At 46.3% G+C, this 17,553-nt stretch overlaps 1 protein-coding gene across 1 annotated transcript in view; it reads left to right on the top strand.

Moving 5' to 3' along the window:
* Positions 1 to 5,964: 5,964 nt before the first annotated feature.
* slc2a11l (solute carrier family 2 member 11, like) overlaps positions 5,965 to 17,553 on the top strand; it is a 47,596-nt gene continuing 36,007 nt past the window's right edge. Inside the window, exons 1-3 of the mRNA XM_069933045.1 lie at positions 5,965 to 5,979; positions 13,185 to 13,283; positions 15,454 to 15,614. Of these exons, the coding sequence (XP_069789146.1) occupies positions 5,965 to 5,979; positions 13,185 to 13,283; positions 15,454 to 15,614 (275 nt within the window). The remainder of the gene's footprint in view (positions 5,980 to 13,184; positions 13,284 to 15,453; positions 15,615 to 17,553) is intronic.

Here is a 17,553-nt window from a genome sequence, read left to right as displayed (position 1 = left end):
TTCCCTGACTCACAAAATGAGTTTATTGCAGAATGCTCGAATCTTGTGAAACAACACATTTTGCTTGAGAGGCAATCTGCAAAGTACTTTAGATTCCACACCAGATTCTTCCCATATTAAACATACAACATTTCTTTTGAGATTCGGACCTTGAAAGGAAACGCAATATGAGATTCAAGAAAGATTTCTCAAGTTTGCAGATTGTAGCAACAAAACAGGGGAAGAATTTGCTCAGTTGATAACTGATACATTAAAAGAACATGCTATTACTCTCAGTGACTGTAGAGCTCAAGCCTACGATAATGGTGCAAATACGGCTGGAAAATACAATGTTGCATGACTGAAAATACAAGAACAATGCTCAACAGCAATTTTTTCACCTTGCAGTTGTCACACACTCAACTTATATGGAAATGATGCTGCTGAACATTCCTGAAGCAATAAGCTTCCTCAGAACAATTCAAACTGTATACCATTTGTTCATTTCCAGTCCTAAGTGGTGGAAATTGGTGCAAAACCATATTGGTTGTTCCCTTCAAGGTATGTCTGAAGTCATGGTGAATGCATAAAGCCTTTTGTAACTCATTTGCCTGCAATTAAATTAGTACTGGAAGACCTCCTTGAACTAAATTTGACAGCCAAAACAAGAAATGAAGTCCATGGAGTCTTATTATGTGACATCTTTTGCCTGTGTGTTAATGTCAACTGCGTGGTACAAAATATTAGCTGGCAATAGATATTTGCAACAAGGTCATCCAAGCTAGAGATGCCACACTGGATGTTGAAGTTGCAAACATAGAAACTCTCCTCACAGATCTGACAAAACTTCTAAACAACTGGAAATCCATGTGGAATGAAGCCAAATTTGTTGCATCAAACTTAAAGATATGAAATAAAACTCTCCCTTAGATCCCTTAGGCAGAAGAGGGCAAAGCCGCATGATGAGAGCACACCTGATGCTAACTTGGAGGCAATCAATCACACAGATGAAACGCCAGAAGAGGCCGACTCCAGCAAGTGTGTGTTTTACGTTTTGGTAGACCTGGTCCGGGCAGAGGTGAGGGGGAGGCGGAGTCCCCGGCCTCGGTCGAGTGAGGCAGACGGAGGCTCCGGTCCAGGGAGAAGCGAGGGGGAGGCGGTGGCCCCGGCCTCGACAGAGCGAAGTAGGCGGAGGCCACGTCCGGGCAGAAAGAAGGAGGCGGCAGCACCGGTCTGGGCACAGGGAAAGCAGCGGCGGCCCCGGTCCAGGCGGAGGATAGGCGGCAGCGGCCCCGGTCTGGGCAAGAGCGAAGGGGAGGCGGCGGCCCCGGCCTCGGTCGAGTGAGGCAGGTGGAGGCCCCGGTCCGGGCAGAAGCGAGGGGGAGGCAGCGGCCCCGGACTCAGTCGAGTGAGGCCGGCGGAGGCCCTGGTCCGGGCAGAAGCGAGGGGGAGGCGGAGGCCCCAGCCTTGGCAGAGCGAAGCAGGTGGAGGCCCTGGTCCAGGCAGAAAGAAGGAGGCGGCGGCCCTGGTCCGGGCACAGGGAAAGCAGCGGCGGCCCCAGTCCGGGCAGAGGGTAGGCGGCGGCGGCCCCAATCCAGGCAAGAGTGAAGGGGAGGCGGCGGCCCCGGCCTCGATCGAGTGAGGCAGGCGGAGGCCCCGGTCCGGGCAGAAGCGAGAGGGAGGCGGTGGCCCCGACCTCGGCAGAGCAAAGCAGGCGGAGGCCCCGGTCCAGGCAGAAAGAAGGAGGCGGCGGCCCCGGTCCGGGCACAGGGAAAGCAGCGGCGGCCCCGGCCCCGGTCCGGGCAGTATGGTCCGACCTAGGAGGGGAGGCAGGCCCCTCCAGCCCGGGTAAGGAACCTGCATAGGAGAAGGCCACTCCGATATAAAACCTACGACCCAAGGACCTCGCTGCCACGTCCCAGCTTGCTTGGCCACGGCACACGAACTATGGGTGTAAAGGGTGGGGCCAGTACCTCGCACACTGCACTCCACCTAAAAGCTCCTTTGCGCAGGCCCGAGGACATGTCCACGTCCTCCCCCTCCACGTCTTCCCCCTCAAAAGCAATCGCTGCAACCGTGTCTGCCTGTCCCGCATCGGACTTGCCAGCCACAAACAAGCCTGCAGCTGACGTGGACATTTACCCCTCCAATAAATCTTCGTCCGCGAAGCCAAGCCAAAAGAAGAAAGACGACGTTAGAGCAGGATTAACTGTCCGCTTCAATGCTGTTAAGCAGTTGGCAGAAAAATTTGATTTCTTGTGGAACTATCTCACTGTCTGAAAGTGATGTGAAGAGAAAAGCTTTATCTTTATCAGAGCAATATCCTGCTGCCCTTAACGGTGACGATTTTTGAAAAGAAATGCAACATTTACCCTCAGCACATAAAGCAAATGTTGTAAATGCTCAGTTAAAGCCATGAGATCGGTTGAACTTGTTCACAGAGGACAGACTGGGTGACCTGTTTCCAAATGTTTGTGTTAGCTTAAAAACACTATTAACAATTCCAGCAACAGTAGCTCCTGCAGAGAGGTCATTTAGCAAACTCAAGCTGATTAAGAATTATTTAAAGTCTACAATGTCTCAGGAATGTCTTGTGGATTTGGCCAGGCTAAGTATTGAATCAAACATTGCCAGAATAATTAATTTTCATGCTGTGATTCAAATTGTTTTCACAGAGGCCAAGAGAGCTCTATTTTTGTTAAAAAAACATGAAGCCTATTTACCTTTTTTTTTCTTTTTACTAATAATTGTCTTCTGATGAGCTGATCTGCATTGCAATATAAAAGGATGTTTCAATGTGAATTCTTTCTCCTTATCTGTATTGTAGCAAAAACAAAGATGATCAAAACAAATGTGCTTTCTTCTCTCTGATCCTTCTATTTTATGTATATTTATCACATAGGAGTAGAAAATCAACAGAGCAGTCCATTCCACCCCTCACTCATCTTCCATATCATTTTTGGCCATGCAGGCTACTGCTCGCTCATGGTATGAAACCATATCGGAGAAGGAAAGGGGGGCCCAAAAGAAACTTTGTATCCCCTGATGAAATTCCTCTCAAGAGGTCCTGGTCTCAACCCATTAGGGGAAGTGGTTTGTACTGCAACGAGTGCCGATCCCTGCACTTGGCCTAGTGAACAGAACAGAGGAGGGAATAAGGACAGGAGAGCAACAGGGTGAAACTCTCAGGAGAGGTTTCAACCTTCAATGAGCCACACACTCAGAGGAAGTGATCCTGAGCCTTATTCTGGTCAGGCGATGTCTAGCCAAGGACGGACTTTGCCAGAACTCGATCTATAAGGGAGCAAAGAGGCCAAAAATGAAGCCCAGCTCAGAGGTGGAATCACTGCCCAGAAAATGATCCTCCAGAAAGATATGACTTTAACTCAGGTGCCCCCTAATGTTTAGACTATTGTACTCCTTCAGGGACTACGTGGTCCCTCATCAACCCCCAGGCATGAAATCCTGGCACTGGGGGGAGGGGGGTGGCATGCTGGACAGGAGGGGGATTGGCTGGGTGAGGGGTGGTGCTGGAGCTGACCAGTGGGGTGGTGCAAGATTGTGGAGGGTAGCAAACTTCCAGTTTTAGGCTGGACAGCCCAGCTTTTTACTCCTCTGTCCTCCGTCCGGTACCACCTTGAGCTAGACTTTAATTTGTCCTTGATTTGGAGGACAAATTAAGGGGAAGAAAGTGTGCTTACCCATTAAAGGCAGAGCACCGGGTCTCCAGGTCGTGCGCAGCTGGCTGGTGTATGCGCAATGAGAGAGAAGCATGACAGCGGCACGCGAAGGTTCACGGCAGGAAAGCCTCCTTCTCCCCTTCCCTCCCCCTCCCCCCACCCCATGCTGGATGAGGGTGGGTTGCGGGTGGTGTGGAGGTGCTATTTTAAATCAAATCCCACCCCCTGCATTATTGAACCCTCCCCCCCCCCCCCCCCGGTGTTATCAACCCCCTTTTGACCCTTTGGCATTTATGAAGCCCATGGATAGTCTCATCAATCCCTGGGAGTCAATATCAATCACTTTGGAGAACCTTACATTAAATGGTCAATTCAGAGCAATGTCTTGGGGCAGGGAAAGGAATCCTTCCCTGGGAGCAGGCTTGCGTTAATACAAGTGAAAAGTGTTATTTAGGATGGATGCTAATCTCTCGCCTTTACCAAAGATCACACAATATCTGTACAAAGTGATTGGAGGAAAATTTAGGGGAGACGTCAGGGGGTATGTGTTTTTACACAGTGTGTGCCTGGAATGCCTTGCCAGGGATGGTGGTGGAAGCTTGAATATTAAGGGCATTTAAGAGACTTTTAGACAGGCACATGGATAAAGGAAAAGTGGAGGGTTACGGGGTAGAGAGGGTTTAGTATTTTTTTTTAGGATTATATGGGTTGGAACCACATTGATAGCCAAAGGGTCTGTACTGTGCTGTACTGTTTTTTGTTCTATGCTGTGGAGGCCCAATCATTGGGGGAGTTTAAGGAGGAGATTAATAGGCATCTAATTAGTCAGGATATCAAGGGGTACTGGGGAAGGCTGGAAATTGGAATTAGATATTTGTGGCAGCACAGACTCGATGAGCTGAATGGCCTACTTCTGTTCCTTTATCTTGGGATCTTGAATATTAGCCTGTTAAGTGGCACCTTATCTAAAACCTTCTGTAAGTCTATATGCATTACACCAACGTCCTTACCTTTGTTAACTTCATCAATTCATTCCTATAAATTGTGAATATTTATTTATCTCCCCTTTCATATTTATTTTCTGTTTTTCTGTCTTGGTATTTGAATTTATACAATTGTGGTTGGTGTATCTTGTGTACCTGCACCAAGTAAGAACTTCAGTATATCTGTACATGTGTGCTGCCTCAAGCCACCCTTCGATCCTGACCTCAGCTGCTGTCTGCATGGAGTTTGCCATATCCTCACTGTGAATGCATGGGTTTCCTCTGAGTGCTATGATTTCCTTCCACATCCTATTGATGTTGTTAGAGGTAGAACCTCGGGGGGGGGGGGGGGCTAATTTCTTGTCTTTATCAAAGATCACACATCTGTACAAAGTGAATGGAAGAAAGTTTAGGGGAGATATTGGGAGTAAGTATTTTTTAAAAATTGAAATTTAAAAAAAACCAGTTTGTTCTAACCCCAAGATCCCAGTGCTAACATCTTTACGTGCGTAGGTTGGTCACTTCTTCAAGGATGGAATCTCTCATGAGCTACCATTTGGTTTCACATTGTCTCGATTCCTCCTTATTTCCGTGAGCAAGGGGAGACTGCACGTTGAACGTGAAGTATTTGTGATCGTACAGGTTAAACCTTTGTGTTTTTGATTCTTGTTAATTTTGTGCCTGTCTCTTTAGAAGAACTATTGTTTGGGTTATTGTGAGAGTCTTGTGGGGAAGCTATGCAAAATGTTAATCTGTTTTATCAACGAATTAAAACTACATAAAGGAACAGCCACAGAGTTTGATTTATTGGATTAAATCGATCGAAATTTGGGATATCGCAGCTCACGCTTTGGAAGGGGTTACTTTGAAATGAGGATATATGAGAATAAGAAAAGTGTCGTCGATAGTGATGTTCAGCGGAGGTGAGCCGCGGGAGAACCCGCTCCAGTGGATAATGAACCCAGTTCCGCTCCGTGGTTCAGTCGAAGGCGGCGATGCCCCCGAGTCCGTTCCGAGGAAGACTTTACCGTGGAGAACGGTTCCAAGCTGACAACTCTCTCGGGTTTAAAGTTTAATTTTTACCTCTTATTTTCATGACGCAGAGATTTTGATGGAAACGGAATTGTGGCTGAGATGATTAATGGTCTGTGAAATTTGTTTTACTGTCTTGTATTTCTGGCAGAGGATAGTTAATAAATTAGGCTCGGGTTAAAAAAAAACAGCAGTGGTTGGATGTTTTATGTCAGGTTTCGCCTTTAAAAGCCCGGTTCCCCGCCGACTTCAGACAAACCAGCGGAATAAAGGAGATCGCAAAGAGCACCATGCTGAAAAAACTGGTATGTCCTGTTCCTGTTTCCCCCTCCGCCCGCAGGCCGGCCTGACTCGGGCGCGCTCGGGTCCGAAGGCGGGGTTTCCCGGCGATGTTACACTTGGCGCGGAACGCGGTTCATTCACGATCGGCGCCAATAAAGTGGCGTTTCAAGGACCTCGCTCATCCTGTCCTGACCCGCAGCATATTTGATGGGGGAGTGTGGATGGAGCTGGTTTTGGTTCAGAGGGTAGAGCGGACTTCGGGATGCCCCTTGGATGGGCAGCGGGCAAGAGACGTTACCCTGACCCGAGGACATGCGAGGACAGTCTCTCTCTGGAATTGGGATCAATTGAAGGGGGAAGGGGGTAGTTTTAGCGACTTCTAACCCTGCAGCGCCTGCCCTGGGACTGGTTGATGTGGCCATAACCCCCGCACCGGTAGAATCATTGCAAATGGCACGTGGTGGGGAGATTCCACGTCCCAGCGATCACAGAGTAGAAACCATCGCACGTCGGTCACAGTGGCTGGTGTTGAAACTCCTTTGAGCAACTGAACTCCGGAGAAACAACCCGGTGGGGAAACTGTTGCGGGCCAAGATCCCCCCCCCCAGCACAGGACAGGGCGACGCTTTGCGGGGAAAAAAAGGGGTCACCGACAATGGTTGAGAAAAGTCGGTGGATGTCCGCCGCTCTGGTCCCACTGGACTGGAGTGAAAGAGCTCGGGCCGCATCTCCCCGACCGTCATCCAGCCGCAGGTTCAGGCGCGGGCGAGCCGTGTCGATGGGAATGTGAACATCCAGCCCCGACGCCAACTGATTCTCAACCCAACCGACGCACAAAGAGCCGCGGAATGAAATTCTCTCTCCACAGATGCTGACTGACCGCCTGGCCTGAATGCCCTGGTTTTATTTTGGGTTTCCGACATCTGCGTCTTTAAAAAATATTGTTTCCACAAAATTAATCTTGTCCATTAGTATGTCAGAATAAAACGAATGTTTGCGGGTTTCTGCTAAATTATGGATCTTATTAGAATCAGTTAGGATCACAATTTATTGTCACAAAATTCGTTGTTTTGCGGCAGCCTCGCAGTGCAAAGGTTTCGATAAACCACTGGGCAAAATAAATACAAAAAGTCAAAAGTGAGGCAGTGTCTCTGCTTCACTGGTTATTCAGGAATCTGCTGGCAGAGGGGAGGAAGCTCTCCTTGTGCCATTGAGTGCTGGTCTTCAGGCTCCTGTACCTTTTCCCCTGTGGTAGCAGAGCGAAGGGAGGCTGCTTTCTTAAGGCACCACGATAGAGTGTGAAGTCTGTCGCCCATGATGTCGCAGGCTGACCTAACAACCCTCTGGAGTTTTTTTCTTGTCATTTGTGTTGGCGCCTCCATACTAGATAGACAGTGATGCAACCACTGGCTCTCCACAGTACACTAGTAGAAGTTTTGACCAGCCTTCTTCATGATTGCATAAACATGGAGGCTCCAGGACAGACCCTTAGAGATGTTGACGCTGAGGAATTTGCAGTTCTTGATTCTCTCTAATACTGAGCCCTTGATGAGGACTGGGTTCGTGTTCTCCTGAAGTCCACAATCATCTCCTTGGTTTTGCTAACGTTGAGCGCAAGATTGTTAGTGTGACATTATTCAATGAGCTGACCTATCTCCCTCCTGTATGTTTCCTCATTGCCATCTGTGATTCTGCTGCCAACAACCATGGAGTCATGGCAAATTTATTGATAGAATTTGAATTGTGCCGAGCCACACAGTCATGCATGTAGAGTGAGCAGAATGGATTAGCCAATACTGTCAACAATCCCCAGCCACAGTAGACTTTAAATTTCCCCCTCCCCCATCCTTCGAGTGATGGGTGGTCTCTAACATTCAGGGTGGGTGGAGGTGGTGAAAGCAGAGACAGCACCCTCCACAACAATCACCAGAAAATCCTTACCAAATAGTATCAGGTTGGAAACAAGCCCTCTCAACCGGCCCGAAACGTAGAGTACAGAGAGCTCTTCCAACAGTTGCAACTTGACTTCCCCTACACATGTAGTGCATAGGAGTGCAGATGAGTGCTGCACTGGTCGGCATGGACATGACGGGCTGAAGGGCTGGCTTCTGACACATTAATGTGTGTGAATCTCAAGCCATTCTCAGATCATGGCAGGGTACAAGTCATGAAGAGAGACACCCTCCGTTAGAAAGAAGCAAAGGAGATTACCCTAAGGATGGTGACCATGGCAGCGGAACAGTGAGGGGTTCTGTGGCTAAAGGACATACTCAGGTGGTGAAGTATTAGTGACGCAGTCAAACCAGGCTGGGTTGTGGACTGCTGGAGACTGGCTCCTGAGAACCAAATATCTGAACCGGGATTCGAGAGCATGCTGAGGGCAATGAAAACTCCTAAAGGGCTCTGAGTGTTGAAGGCTTCTTCATCGTGTCTGATGTTTGGATGCCAATGTAAAAATACAGAAATGCTGGAGTCACTCAGCCAGTCTTGCAGTATTCATAGGAGGTAAAGATATATTTACTGACATTTCAGGCTTGATGTTGCTGATGGTTTGAACTGAACTGGAGTCTTGCAGCTGCAGAAGTTGCAAGAGCCCTGGAGCTGAATCCATGGACATTCGGTGACACTGGGGAACTCTCTTTTTGCTTCTCTTTCTCTGACTGGAAGGGGTGCCAGGCAATGCTAATGCTTATGGTGAATCTTTGTCTGCCTTGTGGCAGACTAAAGGTGATTTTGGGTAATATTACATTTCTGTTTTATTACATGACAATAATTAGTATTTGATCTGAACATGGAGATCCTCAGTCTCAGTCAGATCCCTACTTCTCTCCATTCATTCAGTAGCAAAAACCTATAGATCTTAATGTTAAATAAACATTGTCATGAGCCTTTCTTGCCCTCAGAACCCTCCCGAATACTGTCCCAATACCAGCTTCCTGAGGTAAAACATTCTGGAAAATCTTAATGATGTGAGAAGATATGTCCCTTTGTCTTAGTTTTGACTAGCTGGCCTTTTATATCAGGGTGCCTGCTTTCAGAATTTAAAACAGCTGAAACAGTACAGAATCATTACATAGAATCATACAGCCCACCTCGTCTATTCTGAGTATGATGTCTATTTACATTGATCACTTTTGCCCTCTAAGCTTTCTTATTCAAAAAACTGATAAACATCCATTAAATGTAAGCGTATCTATCACCAGATCACATAGAGGGTGATGATTTTATGGAATCACCAGATGATTCCATAAAATCATCACCCTCTATGTGAAAAACATACCTCAGATCTCCTTTAAAATTAGCCTTTTGTAGAGGTCGTCGAAAGAATCAAAGACTTGTTGATCCAAACCAATGCTTTTATTAGCAAAAGACAGGAGCTCTTCACAGGTGGCCGACCAGTCCGGAATGATCCGACCTAGCTAAGGACACAACCCTTTAAGGCCTAGACAGTAGGCGTGGCTTAGCTCTCAGCCAATCGCTGTAAGATACTGTAACTATATACACTATATACATTGGTGATAGATCTGTACTATCACACCCTTAAATCCATTTAAAATCTTAAATCTAGCTCAATGCTCCACTGCTCCTGGGAAAGATTTTGTCCCTCATGATCTTTTAAACCCCTATGTTCCAGTGAGAATAAACTACCTCCATTCCAGGCAACAGCCCGGTGAATCCCTTCTGCACGCTTTCTATTGCTACCATATCATTCCTGAAGTGGAACAGCCAGATTGTACATAATCCTCCAAATATAATCATAGAAAATAGAACAGGCCCTTCTGCCCAGGATATCTGTGCCCAACATGATGCCAAATTAAACTAAACCTCTTCTGCATGCATGTGATAGATATCCCTCCATCTCCTGCATATTCACGTGTCCATATAGAAGCCTCTTAAAATCTGCTATCATTTCTGTTTCCACCACTGCTCCTGCCAGCCAATGCAAAGCACCCATCTCTCTCTCTCTCTCTCAGTAAAAAACAAAACATTTTCTTTAACCATCCCCACTGTAAATGCATGCACTCTAATATTTGGCATTTTTATCCTGCAATAAATTATTCTGACTGTTTACCCTATCAATGCCTCTCATAATTTTTTTTAACTTCCACCATGTCTCCCCGCAGCCTCTGATGCTCTAGAGAAAATGAACCGTTTGCCCAACCGCTCCCCATAATACCCTCCAATCCAGACATAATCCTGATAAATGTATTCTCTGTAAAAACACTGAATTGCTGGAGGAACACACCTGGTCTTTTCAGCATCTATAGGAGACAAAGATATATTGTCGACGTTTCAGGCCTGAGCCCTACTTCAAGGAAACATCAGGAAAGGCAGAACAGGATTTCTCAGAAAGCTTCAGAATTCACACAATAGGGGAAGAATCCAGATCAACAAAAGGTATTAATTGGATGTGTAAGGGACCAAGTAGAATTGATTAGGTCCATAGAAATCTCTTCTCTATGCCTTCTAAAGCCTCTGTACATTTCTAACCAATATTTTGCAAGCAGTAACATGACATTCCAACTCTGAAACTGAAAGCCTCAGCTTTTGAAGGCAGGCATATCAAATACCCATTTTCACTACCCTATCCACCTGTTTAATCTTTTAGAGAGCTTTAGACTTGTGCCCCAAGATCTGTATAATCAATGTTACTCCAGTCCCTGTTATTTAATTTTTAGATCATCATATAATCTACATTTGAATGAATAAAACCCAGCCTAATTGTTATTAGTAGAAATAATTAGACTGATCAATGATTCTAAGGTAAAAGGATTAAACTATTGACCTGGCTTCATTCAAAAACTTTTACGCCTGGCAACATTCTGGAGAACGTGCATCGCCTTCCCAGTGTAAAGTGTGAAAGGTAAATAAAGACCAAAAAAAAAATGCAGATAGATGCTGGAAACTTTGAACGAACAAAGAAAAGTTGGAGAGACTTAGAGGATCAGAAATTGTCGTCAAAATTTTGGGTCAGGACTGTTTATCAAGACCTTTCATATGTCAGTGCTGGAGAAACTCAGTAGGTCATACAGTATTTATCGGAAGATAAAGGTAACTAATCAATGTTTCAGGCCTCATCCATCTTCCTTAAGGTATGAGCAAAATACAGGCAAGCATCTGAATAAAAGGTCTGGGGAAGAGAGGAAGGGGCGGGGAGAATTGCAGATTAACAGCAAGTTCATGGTGTGAGGTTAGACTAGTGCAAGGGGGAGAGGGCAGCTCTCAGAATGGATAGTGATCGGGGGAGAGGGCAGCTCTCAGAATGGATAGTGATCGGGGGAGAGGGCAGCTCTCAGAATGGATAGTGATCGGGGGAGAGGGCAGCTCTCAGAATGGATAGTCATCGGGGGAGAGGGCGGCTCTCAGAATGGATAGTGATCGGGGGAGAGGGCAGCTCTCAGAATGGATAGTCATCGGAGGAGAGGGCAGCTCTCAGAATGGATAGTGATCGGGGGAGAGGGCAGCTCTCAGAATGGATAGTGATCGGGGGAGAGGGCAGCTCTCAGAATGGATAGTGATCGGGGGAGAGGGCAGCTCTCAGAATGGATAGTGATCGGGGGAGAGGGCAGCTCTCAGAATGGATAGTGATCGGGGGAGAGGGCAGCTCTCAGAATGGATAGTGATCGGGGGAGAGGGCAGCTCTCAGAATGGATAGTGATCGGGGGAGAGGGCAGCTCTCAGAATGGATAGTGATCGGGGGAGAGGGCAGCTCTCAGAATGGATAGTGATCGGGGGAGAGGGCAGCTCTCAGAATGGATAGTGATCGGGGGAGAGGGCAGCTCTCAGAATGGATAGTGATCGGGGGAGAGGGCAGCTCTCAGAATGGATAGTGATCGGGGGAGAGGGCAGCTCTCAGAATGGATAGTGATCGGGGGAGAGGGCAGCTCTCAGAATGGATAGTCATCGGGGGAGAGGGCAGCTCTCAGAATGGATAGTGATCGGGGGAGAGGGCAGCTCTCAGAATGGATAGTGATCGGGGGAGAGGGCAGCTCTCAGAATGGATAGTGATCGGGGGAGAGGGCAGCTCTCAGAATGGATAGTGATCGGGGGAGAGGGCAGCTCTCAGAATGGATAGTGATCGGGGGAGAGGGCAGCTCTCAGAATGGATAGTCATTGGGGGAGAGCGCAGCTCTTAGAATGGAGAGGGAAAGGAAGGGGATGGGGAGCTGGAAGAAAGGAGATGGAAAAGAGGGTTTTAAAAGAGGTCAGGGGTTTAAATTTAAATTTTAAATTTAGACCTACAGCACAGTAACAGGCCATTTTGGCCCAAGAATCCATGCCGCCCAATTTACACAATTAACCTTCAGCCCCAGTACTTTTTGGATGGTGGGAGGAAACCAGAGTCTCTGGAGGAAACCCACACCCACTCAGGGAGAACATACAAACTCCTTACAGACAGTTCAGGATTCGAACTCCAGTCCCAATCGCTGGTGCTGTCACGGCATCACACAACTGCTATGCTAACCTTGCTGCCCAAACAGATGTGGCCTCCTCTACATTGGAGAGACTAATCAGTCTGGGAGATTGCCAGGGTCTGCAGACTTTCCTCTTTAGCTTTTGTTTGCCCCTATCCTCGGCTTTTTTTGTCCTTAATCTCTTAAATCTCCTGATCCTTGAGAATTCACCATGTGGAAGATATTTCACCCTTTCTCAGTCGGAGGTAAATGTATACCACCTGTCCTCACAGGTGGCCGACCAGTGAATGAGAGGGGATCTGATAGAAACGTATAAAATTCTGAAAGGCATTGATAATAAGATAGAGGAAGGTAAGTTGTTTCCATTTGTGGGGGAGACCAGAACTTGGGGACATAGCCTAAAGATCCAGGGTAGTAGAATTAGGACAGAGATGAGGAGGAAATGCTTTTCCAGAAGAGTGATAAATCTACGGAACTCACTGCCCATTAAAGCAGTGGAAGCTACCTCAGTAAATATATTCAAGACAATGTTGGATAGATTTTTACATAAAAGGGGAGTTAAGGGATATGGGAAAAAGGCAGGAAGCTGAAGATGAGTCTATCATCAGATCAGCCATGATCTTATTGAATGGTTGTTGGAGCAGGCTTGATGGGCTGGAAGGCCTAATCCTGATCCTGTCTCTAATGTTATTATGATTACTCAGTTGTCCAGACTGAGATCCTCCTACCGCTATTTCATCCGTTCACGATGCCTCAGACAGACTGAGTGTCACTCAGATCATGGGTCTCATGCCCTCTTGTTCACATTGTAGCTTCAGGGACGAATGCTTCTCGCGCTGATCCTTGTGACGGGCATTGGAGGCGGCTTCCAATATGGACTCAACATGTCTTCCATCAACGCACCTTCAGCGGTAAGCAGTCCCCAGCAGCAGCAAAGCTGCATCCCAAGGACCACTTGGACGTGCTCTGGATGAGGCAGTGGATGAAATATTGAGTCTCCAGGTGCGAAAAGCAACCCAGGCTGATCGAATGAAAACTCTCAGTCTGAAGGCTTAATTGAAATAGGAGGCATTCATTCGGTCCATCCTGTCAAGAATATGTTTAGTTCTCCAAAGAATTGTCCGTACTCTTCCACATTGGTGACACTTCAACCAGTGGCATCGCTTGGGTTGGTGTCACCAGTGCGGTAACTCATGGTGTCCCCACTTCCAAGGACCTCCTCCCATACCAGACCATACAGAATCTTTAGTAATGTTTTTTGTACCAATGTTACTTGTAAATTGTAATTCTCATATATCACTGATCGTAATGGCAATAGTAGTGAGTTAAACGACTAGCAAAATTAAAATTATGCCTTTAAATTACTATATCATATGAATATTATATGAATGCTAACAACAAAATTGTTTTGTAAAATCTTTCTACATTGAATTACGACATTATTGGTTACACATTTATTAGTAACTGGACCACAAGTCTTTTTTTATTTTTCTCCTCCAAAAAAAACCCCAGCGCGTGCTTCTAATGTGGGCAGACGAAACGACCTGATTCAAAACGTCATTGTAACTAGGTAATAATGACAGCTCTGACCAGAGTGCATTGGAAGGTTCAAAAAGTAAATTAGCATCGAGTTTTAGCCTTGTAGGTATAGATGTAGGCTTGGCTTCTGAAAAATGTTTTTGTTGTTATAATTAACTAAAGGGATTTTTTATTAAAAAATAATACATTTCTGCTGAAACATTGCACAATAGATTTTATAGACAGTCATCTTGGTGTCACTCCCTCTGATGGCGTCACTTGATGCAGTCCGCACCCCTAGATTTTCAACGTTTTGATGTGGCTTTGCATTTTATTCCCTGTCCAAATAAACATCCAATTGGCCTTTAGAAGATGCGATTTGACCCATTCTTTCTGGCAGTGCACTCCAGATAGCAGCAACGCTTTTGCCTTTCTGGCTGAATGCAACACTGGGCATCAGTTTCTGAGCAATTGACTGAGTTCTCAAGGCAGGGTCGAGGAGTACACAGAGAGAAAAAGTGGCCAACAAAACCTGCTGTTAACATTTGACCAAGGGACCTACACAGGGAGAGAGAGGAAGTGGATCAGGAACAGGGAGCAGAAGGATTGACCCATTTTTAAAATTGTTTCATATGGTGATGGGTACCACAAGTTGTCCATAAATGTGACCAGCTCAAGAAAATGCCAACAGGCACTTTAAAATAATCTGGCCAATGTAAAGTCGAAAGAAACGAGAGGGAATTTTTTGTCTATTATTTGTTATATGCATTTAACACTCTCCTTGGCATTGGGACACCTGCAAACATTTCGTGACCTATAAAGCACCTTTTGCTGTTGTAGTAGATTCATGGCAGGAGATGTTAGTGAAGACATAAATATTAGCCAGATCACTCTGGAGAGATCCCCTCTCTCTCCCACATCCTTCGGTTAGTGCAGTGGGATGGCTTTTCTGCAGCTGACTAGAGAGAATGAGCTCAAAGACTCTGCCCATTGGAAGTATCTTTGAGGTGATGGTAATTTCCTCCCCAGCAGGTTTCCTGCATCTCCTCTATTTTCCAGTGATGCTATCAATCCCAGCAGATTTAAATCTGGGCCCTCTACTGGTGCCTTGTACACATTCTCCACAACAACTCCCCATCCCTCACCTTCTATCACCGAAAAGTATGGGGGCTTCTTTACCTGTCCCAATCTCACACCGCCTTGACCTGGACATCGACCACTGTTCATGACCAGACAGTTGGGGAGCTGGGATGGGAAATAACTGCTGGCCTTTGCTGGGAAACCTCGGCCCCAGAAATGCTGCAGCCACAAAATTCCAAATGGGATTGATAAAGGTGCTTTAGGGATTCTTTGCTATTTTAGAATCAGAATTACAATTTTAATTCAGAGATGTGGCACAGAAACACCCCCTTGGCCCACAACTCCAAATTATTCGAAGGGCCGAATGGCCTACCCCTGCACCTATTGTCTACTCTATACTCATGTGACCAATTAATCAATGAACCCCGCATGTTTCATATTGCAAATATGGGGGAATTTCATTTATACTCAATTGTATCACAGTTCATTAAGAGCTTCATTGATGAGACATGGGTTCAACGCTTTGGCAAGTCGATGGATGGAACTTCAGTCAAACTGCTCTGGTATGTAATCGTCTCGATTTACCCAGTTGGAGGATTGCTTGGAGCCCTGAACGCTGGCCATCTCTCGGTGAAGTATGGGAGGTAAGGGCCAGTGGAAGTCAGATCACGAGCAAATATCGCTTCTGTTTTCTGGTATTTGGGTCTCAGACCCTGAGATACATCACAGCCCAAGGATCACCCTCAGAAGATGAAGGATGGTCTCCGGGGATCGGCTCAGCACTGGGAATGGGGTGGAGTGGGAACGTGGGTGAGGTGAGGGTGAGGGGGAGCTTGTTTGGAGTCGCTCCATGCCCAATGGGATACTGACAGCTGTAGTAAACACACAGGAACTCATCTGGTTCCACAGCATCCATAGGAGCTAACAATATATTAGTGGTTTCGGTCCTGAGCCCTTCCTCCGGTCATACCTTTGTGTTTTACTGCAAACGGCTGTAATCATGTGTTGATTATTCACTGTGACAGTGGTCCTTCAGAAATAGGTCCTTCAGCCTATCTAGTCTGTACCAAGCTGCTATTCTGCCTGGTCCCACTGACCTGCACCCAGACCATAGCCCTTTCATCCAAGTAACCGTCAATTTTTTTCCTTAAATTTCAAAATCGACCCAGCATTCACCACTTCAGCTCGCAGCTCCTTCCACACCCTCACCATCCACTGTGTGAAGAATTTCCCCCGAATGTTCCCTTTAAATATCAGCTTTCATCCATAACCCATGTTCTCTAGTTCATGTATCACCAATCCTCAGTGGAAAAAGCCTGGTTGCATTTACTCAACCTATACCCCACACCCAGCCCACACCCCAAAAATTTGTATATCTCTATAAAATCTCCCCTCATTCTTCTGTGCTCCAGAGAATAACATGTTTAATCTTTCTCTGTAAATCAGTTCCTCAAGGCATGACAATATCCTAGTAAATATTTTCTGCACAATTTCAACTTAATGTTATCTTTCCTGCAGTCAGGTGACCAAACGAGTACCCAAATCTCCAAAATTTCCTGATAAAAAGTGTCTTGTACAACTTCACCAAAACATTCCAATTCCTAAATCAGAGGTCCACAAACATTTTAGACCATTGACCCTTCATGAAATACTTGATCAGTCATCGACTCCTAGGATGGAATCCCAGCGCTGGACTGGGGGTGGGGGGAGCACTAACATAGGTACCATATATACTTGAGTAATAGTCGATCGTGTGTAAATATTAACCCCCGCCCCCCGCTATTAATGGTCTCAGCTGCCCACCCATCCAAACTCCCATCCACAGATCCTCGCCCTGGTGCTCACCCCCCCATCCGAACTCCAGACCATGGATTCTCGCCCCGACACCCGCCCATCCGAACTCCAGACCGTGGATTTTTGCCCCGACACCCACCCATCCGAACTCCAGATTGTGGATTCTCACCCGACTCCCGCCCATCCAAACTCCAGACTGTGGATTCTTGCCCCGATGCTTGCCTATCTGAACTCCTGACTACGGATCCTTGCCCCAGCGCCCATCTGTCTGAACTCCAGTGCCCACCCTCTGAGCTACTGACAGCCCTGATCATGAACTTACCACCCAGTCCCAGCCATTCAAGGTCCCAACACCTCGAACAACTCAGGTACTCATGAGGTCAAAAGTTTGACCCATATAAGTTTTTTTTGCCCCAAAATGTGGTCCATAAGGTTAAACAATTACACAAGTATAAAACATAAAACACATAACTCTTTCCGTCCTCCTGTAGTGGCAAGGGAAGGTTGAGAACCACTATTTTAATTATACCTAATTGACTTGTTATGTGCACGGTTTCATAACTCCAAAGTAAATGGGCCAATAACAATTTTTCTCAAGCAAAATATTTTTGCTTTTTACCAAAAATATTTTGGTAACAATTGGGTCTAGAGCGGAGATTCTCAACCTTCCCTTCCTACTTACATACCACCTTAAGCATTCCCAGAGCAATCACAGAGCACTGATAGCAAAGGGATTACTTAAAATGGTATGTGAGTGGAAAGAAAAAGGTTGAGAACCACTGCTCCAAA

Source organism: Narcine bancroftii, chromosome 4, assembly GCF_036971445.1.
Source record: "Narcine bancroftii isolate sNarBan1 chromosome 4, sNarBan1.hap1, whole genome shotgun sequence".
NCBI classification, from domain to species: Eukaryota; Metazoa; Chordata; class Chondrichthyes; order Torpediniformes; family Narcinidae; genus Narcine; species Narcine bancroftii.
Note: the sequence above shows the minus strand (reverse complement) of the source record. Positions and strands in the feature narration are given on the sequence as shown.